Here is a 13,008-nt window from a genome sequence, read left to right as displayed (position 1 = left end):
TTATATTTTCGGGGCGGAACACACTAAAGTTAATGTAAGTATATTTTGAGAATTATCATAATTGTATAATCGATATATGATTCGGTAACAAGTAGTTAGATGTTGCATTTGAATGTCTCAAAAGTTTATAGGACCAAATTAATTTTCGCCAGTACAAGGCAGCATGTTTGCACTTAATCAATAAACTGATTTTGTTTAAAGTTTCCTTTGTTTTGTTCAATTTGCATTTTGCCATTTAAGATGTAATTTCAGCTAACTTTGAAAATTGAATATTTTTCTTTTGAATGTAATATGAAATCGATTCTTTTGAAAATGTTGCATTTTAAGTTTCCTTTGTTTTGTTTAATTTGTATTTTGCCATTTAGGATGCAATTTCAGCTAACAGAAAATTGAATGTTTTTCTTTTGAATGTAATATAAAATTCATCAATTCTTTTGAAATCGCGAAAAGCATTTGTTCTTTGGGCATAGTGCAATTTAAACACATGTTTACAATTGTAATTGGATACAATTTATGTCTGCAATTAATTTGTTCAAAAAAATCACCAGAAAAACAAAATCCAGTTCCTTAGCCGTAAGCTCGTTGCTCGATGTACATACAGGTATACTATGATCTGTTTTTCATTGACCATGACCTTGAACTTGCACCTGGACGTTGTCGCTCGAAGGTGATAAACTGCATATAGCTACGGAACATAGTATTCCGGTCCAGCCTACGTGTGACTAACAACAGTTAAAGGTAATATGCATATATAGTGTATTTCTTAATGTATATTGCAATAGTCTTAAAATCCTATACAGACCTTAATTAAGACTCGGTACGAAGTGAAAGTAGAACGACTGTGAAAAGATACACATGTTCCTCGTGAATTTTGTGACCTACTTTTAGGCCCGATGGACGGGTTTATATACCAGTAATCTGAGAGCATCGGACTAGTTATATATAGGAGATAAGTTGGTACTATCTACAACGAGTACAGCTTGTTTGTGACGGTCCTGCACGTTTGGAGGTTTGTAGTAAATAATGTCAAAATGTAGATGTACGTACACCTCTTTATTTCTGCAAAGCTGATCCCCGTACCCCAACGCCATACTTATACATTCTGACAAACAAACCTGGTGGAAATGTAGCGCAAACCGCAAACGTGATTTGGGATATTTGTTTCTGATAAACACCTTCCACCCATCTACATACACATATTTATAACGTAATATCCTGCCTGATTAAAATGGTCATTTGTTGCTAACGTCTTGCCGTATGCTATTTTGTTCTTTCCTTATGAGTAAACACAGTCGCATAAAATCATTTTCTACTCCATACAGATTAATATGTATATCATATTATAGTATGTCATATATGTTTGCACTGCTACAATCGCTGTTATGACTTGAGACGTATAACCGCATATTCTAGATCTATTATCTGTGTCAACAATAGGCCTGTACAATTTGTTCACACATAGCCTCTGACGCGTCGACCTTTACCTATACATGTAGCTAGTTGGTTCTCGTGTTACTAGTAACCCGTGTTAGTCAAATAAACAGGAATGTATTAAATGTGTGTGCTCTTAATAACTCAAGGTTTTGTAAATGAAATCCGAAATAGAATAGGAAAGGCGATGTATTATACAAAAAAATCAGTAAAGGGAATCACCATGAAATGAAATGTATGAGTGTGTCATAATGTAGTTTATCAATGTGCATTGATGTTTATTCTCGCGGTTGCCGAGCTGTGCCTGAAATTCTAACCAGACGTACGAATCGACAGTTACTACAGGTACTGGTGCTTCATGTTGGTACTTGATTTTCTTCCTGTAACTCCCGCTTACCTCCGATGTTAAAAGGATTTGTAGATATACAACAAACATATTCATAACGATCATTCTTACAACGAATGTATGGGTATAAGGAGCAAATTGACAACGAATTCAGGTTATAGCGTAGTGATGGTAATTACCCATTAATGTTCCTCTTATAAGTTGTTCATACTATGTGTATTTAGAATCTGCTTGAAATGCAATGTTTGAGACTCCACTTCAAAATATATTTGCATAAAAATTTACAGTAAAATTTCGAAGTTTTTGGGGTTTTTTTAAAATAAATTTCTTAGTATTTGCATCTTACATATACAATAAACTATACTTTCCTGAGAGTCAGCAATTCGATTTAAGATGGCGCCATCCGATGAGCGAAGCCATGATTTTTTTTTGTCTGATCATACAATGTCATTTCGGAATTTCTTACTGATTTAAATAGTGTACAAAATAATCCAAATCTATGTTTTATTGATTAAAATGAAATTATTGTGTCGGTTTATTTTACATTAAATACATTTTCAGGTGCACTTCGAACATTTCCGAGGGAAATTGGGAAAGGTTTGATAATGTCTAATCATGTGCTGGGGAAAGCTTTACGAAGTTCGAATATTTTTGGACGAACTTGGCATAAACAGTTTTCATGTGGAGGCTGCGTTGTTTCATCACATCATATCATTCTCCAATCAAATCCGACTTCCAAAACGAGGCAGCTAATCAGGTGTTTGAGGTCAGAATATGAAAGACATGCGTCAAAACACAAACAGTCCATCCATACAACAGCGTCTGCTAATATCATAGAAAGGTCGTCAGAGGGCACCATAGTCAATAGTCCCCGGCCAGATGTAGAAATCCCTTCATATTCCTTCGCTGAGATTGTGTTTCATTATTTGGACCAGCACAAAGACAGAGTAGCTACGGTACGTAAACATTTATTTATTATTCGCAACAATCTGTTCCGTCATAACTAAGTTTAATGCTGTATGAACTGAAATTCGAGGTAATTGATTTTCGCGACACGCTCTTTGGTAGATTTTTTTAATTTGTCAGAGCTTCGTTATATCGAAGTCAATGGAATAATAAAATATCGAGTTTTCTGATTACTCGACTTTGTCGATTAAAATATGTGGTGTAAATATATGCCGAAAACTCGAATTAAAGTTGTATGGTCTATCACTTTCGCTCTTTTTGTCATAGCAAAAACTGTATAGGTGATATACACATTTTTCTCCGTCTGCTCGAGGTTTAAACTTTCTAATTTTACCACATTTTATAAAGTAGCGGCACTGGAGGTATTTTAATTATAAAAGAACAAAAATCTTTTTAACGTGTACACGTGAAAAATAGGCTCGAAAGATGCCGAATCATTCCGAACTCTTCCGAACATCGTCACGACAATCTCGAAGTAACACGAGAGTTGTGAAACCAAGAGAAATGTTAAAAAAAATCGTAAACAAAACACGTGATCGACCTCAGCAGACTGGATCTACAAAGAAACTAATGCTAAAACATTACAATTTTTGATACACACAATATTGAATTACGGCAATGTGTGAATGAGATGTTTCAAAAATCGCTCTGTGGGCATAAACCAGCACGATTTGTTCATATTAGCCAGAAGGAAAATGTAAACAAACACATGTGCGCTTGCGCTAGTTACCTGGATTTCCACGTGCAGGACATGTGGACGTCAGTCACGTGATACGATTCGGAATTCCGACAAAACCCGAAAGTACTGTATATGGCGGAGATTGAAGGCGTTTTATTCAAAACCAGGAATATACGATCCCTAGATTTCGGCTCTCTTATAAACTGACATATGGTTTTTGGGAGCTAAATCATCAAGTTACATGTCCATGTTCAAATATCGAATGTTAAAACGACATATCGTTACAGTGAAAATTACTAGAAATACAACTTTACACAGTGTATTTATGGTATGCGAGTTAAAGGTCACGATGTCAATGGCATTTATAATTAGTTTACACTACGAGAATTTACAGTTTAAAAGTGGTATATGTAGGGATGTCTATTTCAATTATTAATGCCAATCAGGTCATTTGACAGGTAGACCATTTGACGGATATGTTGTTTACGTCGTCGTGGATAAAGGAGTCGGCTGTTCGCGTCGCCAGCGGTTTACGGCGACTGGGGCTGCGCCAGGGCGACACCGTACTTGTATTCTGCAGCAACTCACCTGAGTATACAGTTACAATTTTAGCGTGTGCAGCACTGGGGCTTGTCATCAGCACGGCGAATCCTGTCTATACTGCAGGTCAGTAGGTCAAGGTCATTAGCAAAGCAAACCCTGTACACAGTGCAGGTTAGTAGGCCAAGGTCATCACAGGTCTGTATGTCAAGGTCACAAACACGGCCAACCACGTCTATACCGCAAGTCAAGATGACGGTTATGGAAATCTTTATTAAAGCTAACGCGGACAGAGCACTGCCTTCACAAAATAAGACAAAATCTAATAAATAAGTAGAATCAGGTAGGGGAAGCCAATAACAATAACAAAGTAGTACATGTATATAGAGGTACAAGTACACGTCTTGTTCGTATGCACGTTTAAGTTCAGAATTGTTGGAAAGCCAATTTGTTTCAGTCAAAGCTTGAGGGAAAACACGTTGGCATAACGTAAGCCATTCACCTTTGTTTGGAATAACGACATATATCCCAGCGTCTGATTGTCGTTCGGTCGTTGTTTGTTCTGGTTCTTTTCTGTCTTCACTGCACCCTAGTATGTTCTACATTAGTGCGGGGTAGCGCTCCCAAGTGAATAAGATACTCGGATGAGCATTAAACGAATCAGTTTTTCTTGTATAATTATTTCAGTGCCTTTATAGAAGTTTGCATAACTATCACTGCATCCAAGGTTTAAATGATTTCAGGTGAGTTAGCGAGACAACTCGGTCACTCTACGACCAAAGCAATAGTGACTCTGCCAAGATTGGTGCCTACGGTCAAAGAGGCAATCAACTCGACCAAAGAAATAGCAGACTCCGTCAAGGTAATGCTTTAACACTAGGAAATCATGACTGAGATATATCTTCGGGCAGATAGCAATATTTCATTATGTACAACGAAATTCTTATTTTATTCAACAGTTAACCAATACGACTTATATATGCAAACGACATTATTAATAAATCAATGTTGACCATTGTTGTTGATCTTTGCAGTAACAATATATGTACAATGCCTTCTTTTCATGTTAGCACTCTAGTCGGGTCAGACTGTAAAACCCAATTGCATAAAATTTTAATTGTTTAATAACTGTAAACCACCTTGTTTTTGTGACGACTTATTTTTACGAAAACAAGTTTTTATTCACGACGATTTGATTCAGCGATTGGAAGTCATATGATTACGGTGATACATTTTCGGGATATTAATGTTCAGTTCGCATATATATATGACATTAATCGCGCGCCAAAACACATTTTAAAAATACCGTGTAGCTGATTATTTTCGAGAGGACAATATTTTCGTAATTTCGCGGGACATTGAATTCATCGCGAACATTTTATCCCCGAAATATTGAGAAATGATTGAATCGTATGTACCCTTAACGATGTGATATTAATTCTTTTGAACAATAATTGGTGTTTATTCATGTATGTATATATATATGTATAATTAACAAAAAATAATATAAAATAATTTATTTTGCCTTCGGTGCATACGCAATTAGTACTTCATTCCATATATGATATAGTACTAGGGCATTTTTTCGGAATGCTATTTATTATTTTTCATATTTTTAACTTGGAGTAAAATTAGAAGCTCAAACTTTTCAATGGTGGTAATGATGTAAAGTAAAATAACTTGTGTAACTGAAGAACAGTACTAAATAGACTGCTCTTGTTTTTAATAGTAAGAAAATACGATTTGCCAGCGTTGGAGCATCTTTAAACCAGATCGCCAAGTATAAAACCGCTAAAAAATAAATAGTTTTCGGATTTATTTTATGACATCGCGAAAATGGTTGACCCACGAAAATAACCAGCTAAACAATATTTAATAAATGTCTCTCCTAGTGGATCATCACAATCGGCGGGCAGGTGGACGGCTGTGTTCCTTTTACAACTCTACTGGAAGACGATGGCAAAGAATTCCCAGCCAACGTGGACATCAATCCAGAGAAGGACGTCCTGTTTCTCCCATACTCCAGCGGCACCACCGGACTTCCGAAGGGTGTCATGTTAACTCACAGGAATATCATAGCAAACATCCTGCAGTTTATCAAGTAGGGATATTTATATCAAATGTTTCTCTCTTTTTTTTGTGAATGAAAGATGCCTATTTATCGAGATTTGAAATATTAGAATGTCAAAGATGTCATGATAATCAAATAAAAAGACGATATTACCATGACCTCGTAACTGTTAATATGATGTCTTCTGTGGCAACCCTTAGTGAAATAACACTATAAGGAGAAGAGTTCCACTATACAAGAAGACACAACACGTATATAACACAGTCTCCCAAAACACGCACCTCGCACTTCATGCATGCTACACTTCGCATACATGGGATGCCATCCTTACATGACCCTCGTTTGTTTGTTAACGTCCTATTAACAGTGTCATGCAAGGACGGCCTCCCATGACCCTGGTTGTTAATAGGACGTTAATTTATCAAACAAAGGAAGAAATAAGTTAATACGATGTTTAGCCTAATCAACCAACAAACGACTTTGGAATTCCACTTTTTTATCCAGAGGACCTATGGCCCTTGATCCCGACCGTGAAGTTTTGATGGGTCTACTTCCGTTCTATCATATCTATGGTCTGGTTGTGATACAGTTTGGGGCGACATGTCTTGGTACAAAACTCGTCACGCTACCAAAGTTCGAGCCCGAAACCTTTCTTGGTGCAATTCAAAAACACAAGGTATGTGTTTGATTAATATGAATACTTTCGCAACAAAATGGAAACAGGCTTTCTACTTTTCGAATGATTTATTTCCGTAAAAAATTGCCTCCAATAGCGAAACTTCAAAAAATATACAAACTGTAAATATTCAAGCACAGCAAAATGCGTAATTGTGTTAACGATATTGATTATCTCCAATATTTTATTTTCGGTAGATCTCCTTCCTGCATTTGGTTCCTCCCGTTGTTCTCTTCCTCGCTAAATCTCCGCTTGTAAATAATTATGACGTCAACAGCATACATAGCATCATCTGCGGAGCGGCACCAATGGGAGAGGGGCTTACAGAGGAAGCGTCTAAAAGACTCAATAGCCATGTGATTCAAGGTGAGATCATAGTCGTTACTGTGTTTGTATTTTGCAACACAAGGAGAGGACAAATTCTGGTATGTTCTTCCGAAGACGTTGCCTTCCGTTTGAAATCTGTCCTTAATTTCCCGGCATGCACTTTGATTATTACTAACATACAATGTACTTGAGACCACTTTATATTCGCTTACACAATATTTCGCGTCATCGATAAAATCAACATATTCGTGAATATAAAAAATGCGACCAATGGCTCTTACTAATAATTGTGCATTCATATATAGATGTACGTTTTATAAAAGTATTAAAAAGATGAATTCGCGTTTGAGATTTAGGTATCACTCGAAATAAGGCAAAATATGATAATCATTGAATATAAAGTGAAATAACTAAAGTTGCAATGTTACCATTAGAATAATTCGATCTTCAGAATTCTTGACTAAACTGAATCTCTCAGTCCCCTCCATACAATGCCTTTGTGTTTCAGCCTACGGACTGACAGAATCCAGTCCTATTATCTTGATGGATGAAGCCCCTCCCAAAATTGGGACCATTGGTCAATTGGTGTCCAACACACAAGCAAAGGTGTCCGAATTATTTACAAATACTGGTATACACACAGGGACTTGTAATATAGAAAGGAGATGGAGTCGACTGTGTATATGTACTTATAATACAACATGACATTTTATGTACATATTTAACTATATTTGACTAAAAACCGATGACATTGTCGATACAGACATACTTTGTTCAGCAATTTCGTTGGTTCCCTTGTCATTATAGATTGTACATGTATAAAAGTATTATAAATACAGACCAAATCTCTTCTACATTACAAGTCCATGTGATTGTTTAGTAAGATAACAAATGCTTGTCGCTTTTAAGAGATAGATATCCAAGATTACAGGGGAATTCGTTTACGTCTACAAACCAGGAACTAATTGTTATAAAATCAACTTAACCTTGATGTTTCGCAATTTGTTGTACGATATGACTATAATTGATTTGATGACGCACTCTCTATGATCAGAATAAATTTTTAGGTTTTGACCAGAAAGTCGTGATTTTATTCCAGTAGAAAATCCATTGTTTTGTTAATGTATTTATAAATGGTATCTCTGAACTGATTTTTCTCTGCTTTTGTTGTTAAATTTAGATGGTGGATGTTGAAACCGGGGCATGTCTTGGTCCCGGGGAGACGGGCGAATTACTTATCAGGGGGCCTCAAGTCATGAAAGGTTACCTCAATAACCAGGAGGCAACAGACAATACCATACGGGATGGCTGGCTACATACAGGTTTGTACGGGACGACTGACTACATACAGGTTTGTACGGGACGGATGAATACATACAGGTTTGTACTGGACGACTGACTACATACAGGTTTGTGCGGGACGACTGACTATATACAGGTTTGTACTGGACGACTGACTATATACAGGTTTGTACGGGACGACTGACTATATACAGGTTTGTACTGGACGTCTGACTACGTACCGGCTTGTACGGGACGGATGAATACATACAGGCTTGTACGGGACGACCGACTATATACAGGTTTGCACGGGACGACTGACTATATACAGGTTTGTACGGGACGACTGACTATATAAGGTTTGTACGAGACGGCTGACTATATACAGGTTTGTACTGGACGTCTGACTACATACAAGTTTGTATGGGACGACCGACAATATACAGGTTTTTACGGGACGACCGACTATATACAGGTATGTACGGTACGACTGACTACATGTTTGTACGGGACAACTGACTATATACAGGTTAATACGGGACGACTGACTACATAATGGTGTGTACGGGACGACTGACTACATAATGGTGTGTACGGAACGACTGACTACATACAGGTTTGTACGGGACGACTGACTACATACTGGTGTGTACGGGACGACTGACTATATACTGGTGTGTACGGGACGACTGACTATATACTGGTGTGTACGGGACGACCGACTATATACAGGTTTGCACGGGACGACTGACTACATACTGGTTTTTACGGGACGACTGACTATATACAGTATAGTATGGGACGACTGACTATATACAGGTTTGTACGGGACGACTGACTATACAGGGTTGTACGGGACGACTGACTATATACATTATTGTACGGGACGACTGACTACATACTGGTTTTTACGGGACGACTGACTATATACAGTATAGTACGGGACGACTGACTATATACAGGTTTGTACGGGACGACTGACTATATACAGGTTTGTACGGGACGACTGACTATATACAGTTTTGTACAGGACGGATGAATACATACAGGTTTGTACGGGACGACTGACTACATACAGGTTTGTACGGGACGGATGAATACATACAGGTTTGTACTGGACGACTGACTACATACAGGTTTGTGCGGGACGACTGACTATATACAGGGTTGTACGGGACGACTGACTATACAGGTTTGTACGGGACGGATGAATACATACGAGTTTGTACTGGACGACTGACTACATGCTGGTTTTTACGGGACGACTGACTATATACAGGTTTTTACGGGACGACTGACTATACAGGGTTGTACGGGACGGATGAATACATACGAGTTTGTACTGGACGACTGACTACATACTGGTTTTTACGGGACGACTGACTATACAGGGTTGTACGGGACGGATGAATACATACAGGTTTGTACGGGACGACTGACTATATACAGGTTTGTACGGGACGACTGACTATATACAGGTTTGTACGGGACGACTGACTATATACAGGTTTGTACGGGACGACTGACTATATACAGGTTTGTACGGGACGACTGACTATATACAGGTTTGTACGGGACGACTGACTATATACAGTTTTGTACGGGACGACTGACTACATACAGGTTTGTACGGGACGACCGACTATATACAGGTTTGTACGGGACGACTGACTATATACAGTTTTGTACGGGACGACTGACTACATACAGGTTTGTACGGGACGACTGACTATATACCGGTATGTACGGGACGACTGACTACATACAGGTTTGTACGGGACGACTGACTACATACTGGTGTGTACGGTACGACTGACTATATACAGGTTTGTAATGGACGACTGACTACATACAGGTTTGTACGGGACGACTGACTATGTACAGGTTTGTACGGGACGACTGACTATATACATTTGTTTTCACGGAACGACTGATTACATACTGGTGTGTACGGGCGACTGACTATATACTGGTGTGTACGGGACAACTGACTACATACAGGTGTGTACGGGACAACTGACTACATACTGGTGTGTACGGGACGACTGACTACATACTGGTGTGTACGGTACGACTGACTATATACTGGTGTGTACGGTACGACTGACTATATACAGGTTTGTATTGGACGACTGACTACATACTGGTGTGTACGGTACGACTGACTATATACTGGTGTGTACGGTACGACTGACTACATACAGGTTTGTATTGGACGACTGACTACATACTGGTGTGTACGATACGACTGACTATATACTGGTGTGTACGGGACGACTGACTATATACTGGTGTGTACGGGACGACTGACTATATATACAGGTTTGTACTGGACGACTGACTATATACAGGTTTGTACGGGACGACTGACTATATACAGGTTTGTACGGGACGACTGACTATATACAGGTTTGTACGGGACGACTGACTACATACAGGTTTGTACGGGACGACTGACTATATACAGGTTTGTACGGGACGACTGACTATATACTGGTATGTACGGGACGACTGACTACATACAGGTTTGTACGGGACGACTGACTACATACTGGTGTGTACGGGACGACTGACTACATACAGGTTTGTACGGGACGACTGACTACATACTGGTGTGTACGGTACGACTGACTATATACAGGTTTGTAATGGACGACTGACTACATACTGGTGTGTACGGTACGACTGACTATATACAGGTTTGTATTGACACCTGGCTAATAGCACACAACTCCATTTAATTAATATTTGAAATGGGCTACATATTGTGTAAAAAGCTGGTTATTTTTAAATCAGATTTATTAGATAAAATCCTGCATACCAACTTGAAGTCTTGACAGTTCCCTCTTGCCTGTCAGAGTTTAATCGAATTGCAAAAGTGTACTCACATGATTGTGTCTTATTTTCTAATAGTATAGTCTATAAATAGAAACAATAATATTCGGCGAGGTTATGTCCTGTCAGCTTAATTTCTTTACACAATTATACCGTTTAAGTCATTTAGTCATACATTTGTATCAATAAGTGCTTTACATCACTATAGTGTCACGCACTTTTATTATTTAATTATTCACATCACTGTAGAGTTAAAACATTTCTTCCCAGTCTTTATGAAGTATAAAGTGTTGTGTGATTCTGACTATGTTTTAACAGGTGACATTGGCCACTACGATGAGGAAGGCTACTTCACAATAACAGAGAGACTCAAGGAACTCATCAAGTACAAAGGTTTCCAGGTAACCACAGGGATTTCGTTTCCACTAAATTTTAATCGCTTGCATTAAAAACAAATTTAACCGCATTTGAAAGTAAATTTGTTAACAGTATCAGTAGAAGGTCAATTACATGTTTTTAGTTCTGAAAATTTTTTTTTTGATAATTTGAACTTAAATATACTGCAATAAAACTTATTTTTGCGGAGATTTAATTTGGCGATTAACTATTGCCTGCGAAAACAAGCTGATTTACAGTGTCTCAATATACTCCAGGTGGCACCAGCCGAACTTGAGGCACTGCTACTGACAAACCCTGGGATACAGGACGTAGCTGTGATTGGTGTAGAAGCTGGAGAAGACGTAGGAGAAGTCCCCAGAGCGTTTGTCGTCACAAAACCCGACGTTCAGCTAACGGAAGATGACGTTACTAAATTCGTTGAAGGTAAGTTTATGTTTATGGCGAGTCTCGATTTAAATTAGCAGATACATATTACAGGTTAAATTGTGTCGGACTGAGAAAATCAGAGTGTATAGTAATTTGTATACTGCCTATTCACCCTCTATTTGGAATCGTTTGATTCTAAGTCTTAGACAGTTCTTTGTGAAATTACAGCCTATTTAACATTCATTTGAAATCGTTTGATTCTAAGGCTTAGACAGTCCATTGTGAAATTACAGGATGGAAACTAATTTTAAAATTGTCGTTTTGAACTTGGAAGGAAGACTTGCGCGAAATACAGGATAACTTATTTCTGTTCTTTAACCAAACATATAATATATTCATGGCATAGAACATGAATAAGTATTAAGTAATAAGTATCACACTTTATTGAAATCTATTGTTTGCAGATAACGTAACGAACTACAAGAGACTAAGAGGAGGCGTGAAGTTTATGGACGCAATTCCTAAAACAGCAAGTGGAAAAATTCTTCGGCGTGAACTGAAGGGCAAATGAATAGGAAATATAATGCTTTGTAAATATAATGACGTCTTATATTACAGGGAAAATCATAGAATAATTTTAAGATTAATCTCCCCTTGTGTGGTGATATTACTTGCTCCAGTGGCATCAACGATATTCTAGTTTCGTGATGTCAATTCTAGACATAGGTAAATAAGACAAATCATCGTTTGAAGATTACAAGGAGCAACAACCAACGTCAATAACTTTTAGAGAATAATGCTCAAACAACTGAATTGTGTTGGTGTACAGCAAGGATCCAAACTATTTTACTCATCTGTTGTCATACACCGAGCCTTCAGCTTGAAATAAAAGGTGATTTAATGATACAGTGTAACGTGATTTACTTGAGCATTGATGTATTTTCTGGTTCAGAGGTAATAATTTGAATCGTTGAAGGGTTAAACTGAACCCTTAGATGTGCAATAATAGTTCACTAACATTATATGTCAATGGTGAAGTCATAGCATCATGATGATATAGTGCAGGGAGGGCATTTGTACATTATCAAATA

The 13,008-nt window shown here is 37.9% G+C and overlaps 1 protein-coding gene across 2 annotated transcripts; it reads left to right on the top strand.

Annotated features, from left to right (window-relative positions):
• The first annotated feature begins 629 nt into the window (after positions 1 to 629).
• Positions 630 to 12,821, top strand: LOC138330353 (uncharacterized). Of its 2 annotated transcripts, none has more exons than XM_069277922.1 (12): positions 630 to 738; positions 2,339 to 2,733; positions 3,881 to 4,088; positions 4,706 to 4,824; positions 5,855 to 6,063; positions 6,538 to 6,709; positions 6,907 to 7,075; positions 7,545 to 7,642; positions 8,217 to 8,358; positions 11,471 to 11,553; positions 11,806 to 11,974; positions 12,382 to 12,821. In XM_069277922.1, exons 2-12 carry the CDS (start codon positions 2,383 to 2,385, stop codon positions 12,486 to 12,488), a joined length of 1,827 nt encoding a protein of 608 aa, XP_069134023.1. In that variant the 5' UTR covers positions 630 to 738; positions 2,339 to 2,382; the 3' UTR covers positions 12,489 to 12,821. The 2 variants fall into 2 exon arrangements, with proteins under 2 accessions (XP_069134023.1, XP_069134022.1); XM_069277921.1 differs by lacking the exon at positions 630 to 738 and adding an exon at positions 819 to 1,009.
• The last annotated feature ends 187 nt before the right edge of the window (positions 12,822 to 13,008 follow it).

The sequence above is a fragment of the Argopecten irradians genome, chromosome 8, assembly GCF_041381155.1.
Source record: "Argopecten irradians isolate NY chromosome 8, Ai_NY, whole genome shotgun sequence".
Classification (NCBI taxonomy): domain Eukaryota; kingdom Metazoa; phylum Mollusca; class Bivalvia; order Pectinida; family Pectinidae; genus Argopecten; species Argopecten irradians.
Note: the sequence above shows the minus strand (reverse complement) of the source record. Positions and strands in the feature narration are given on the sequence as shown.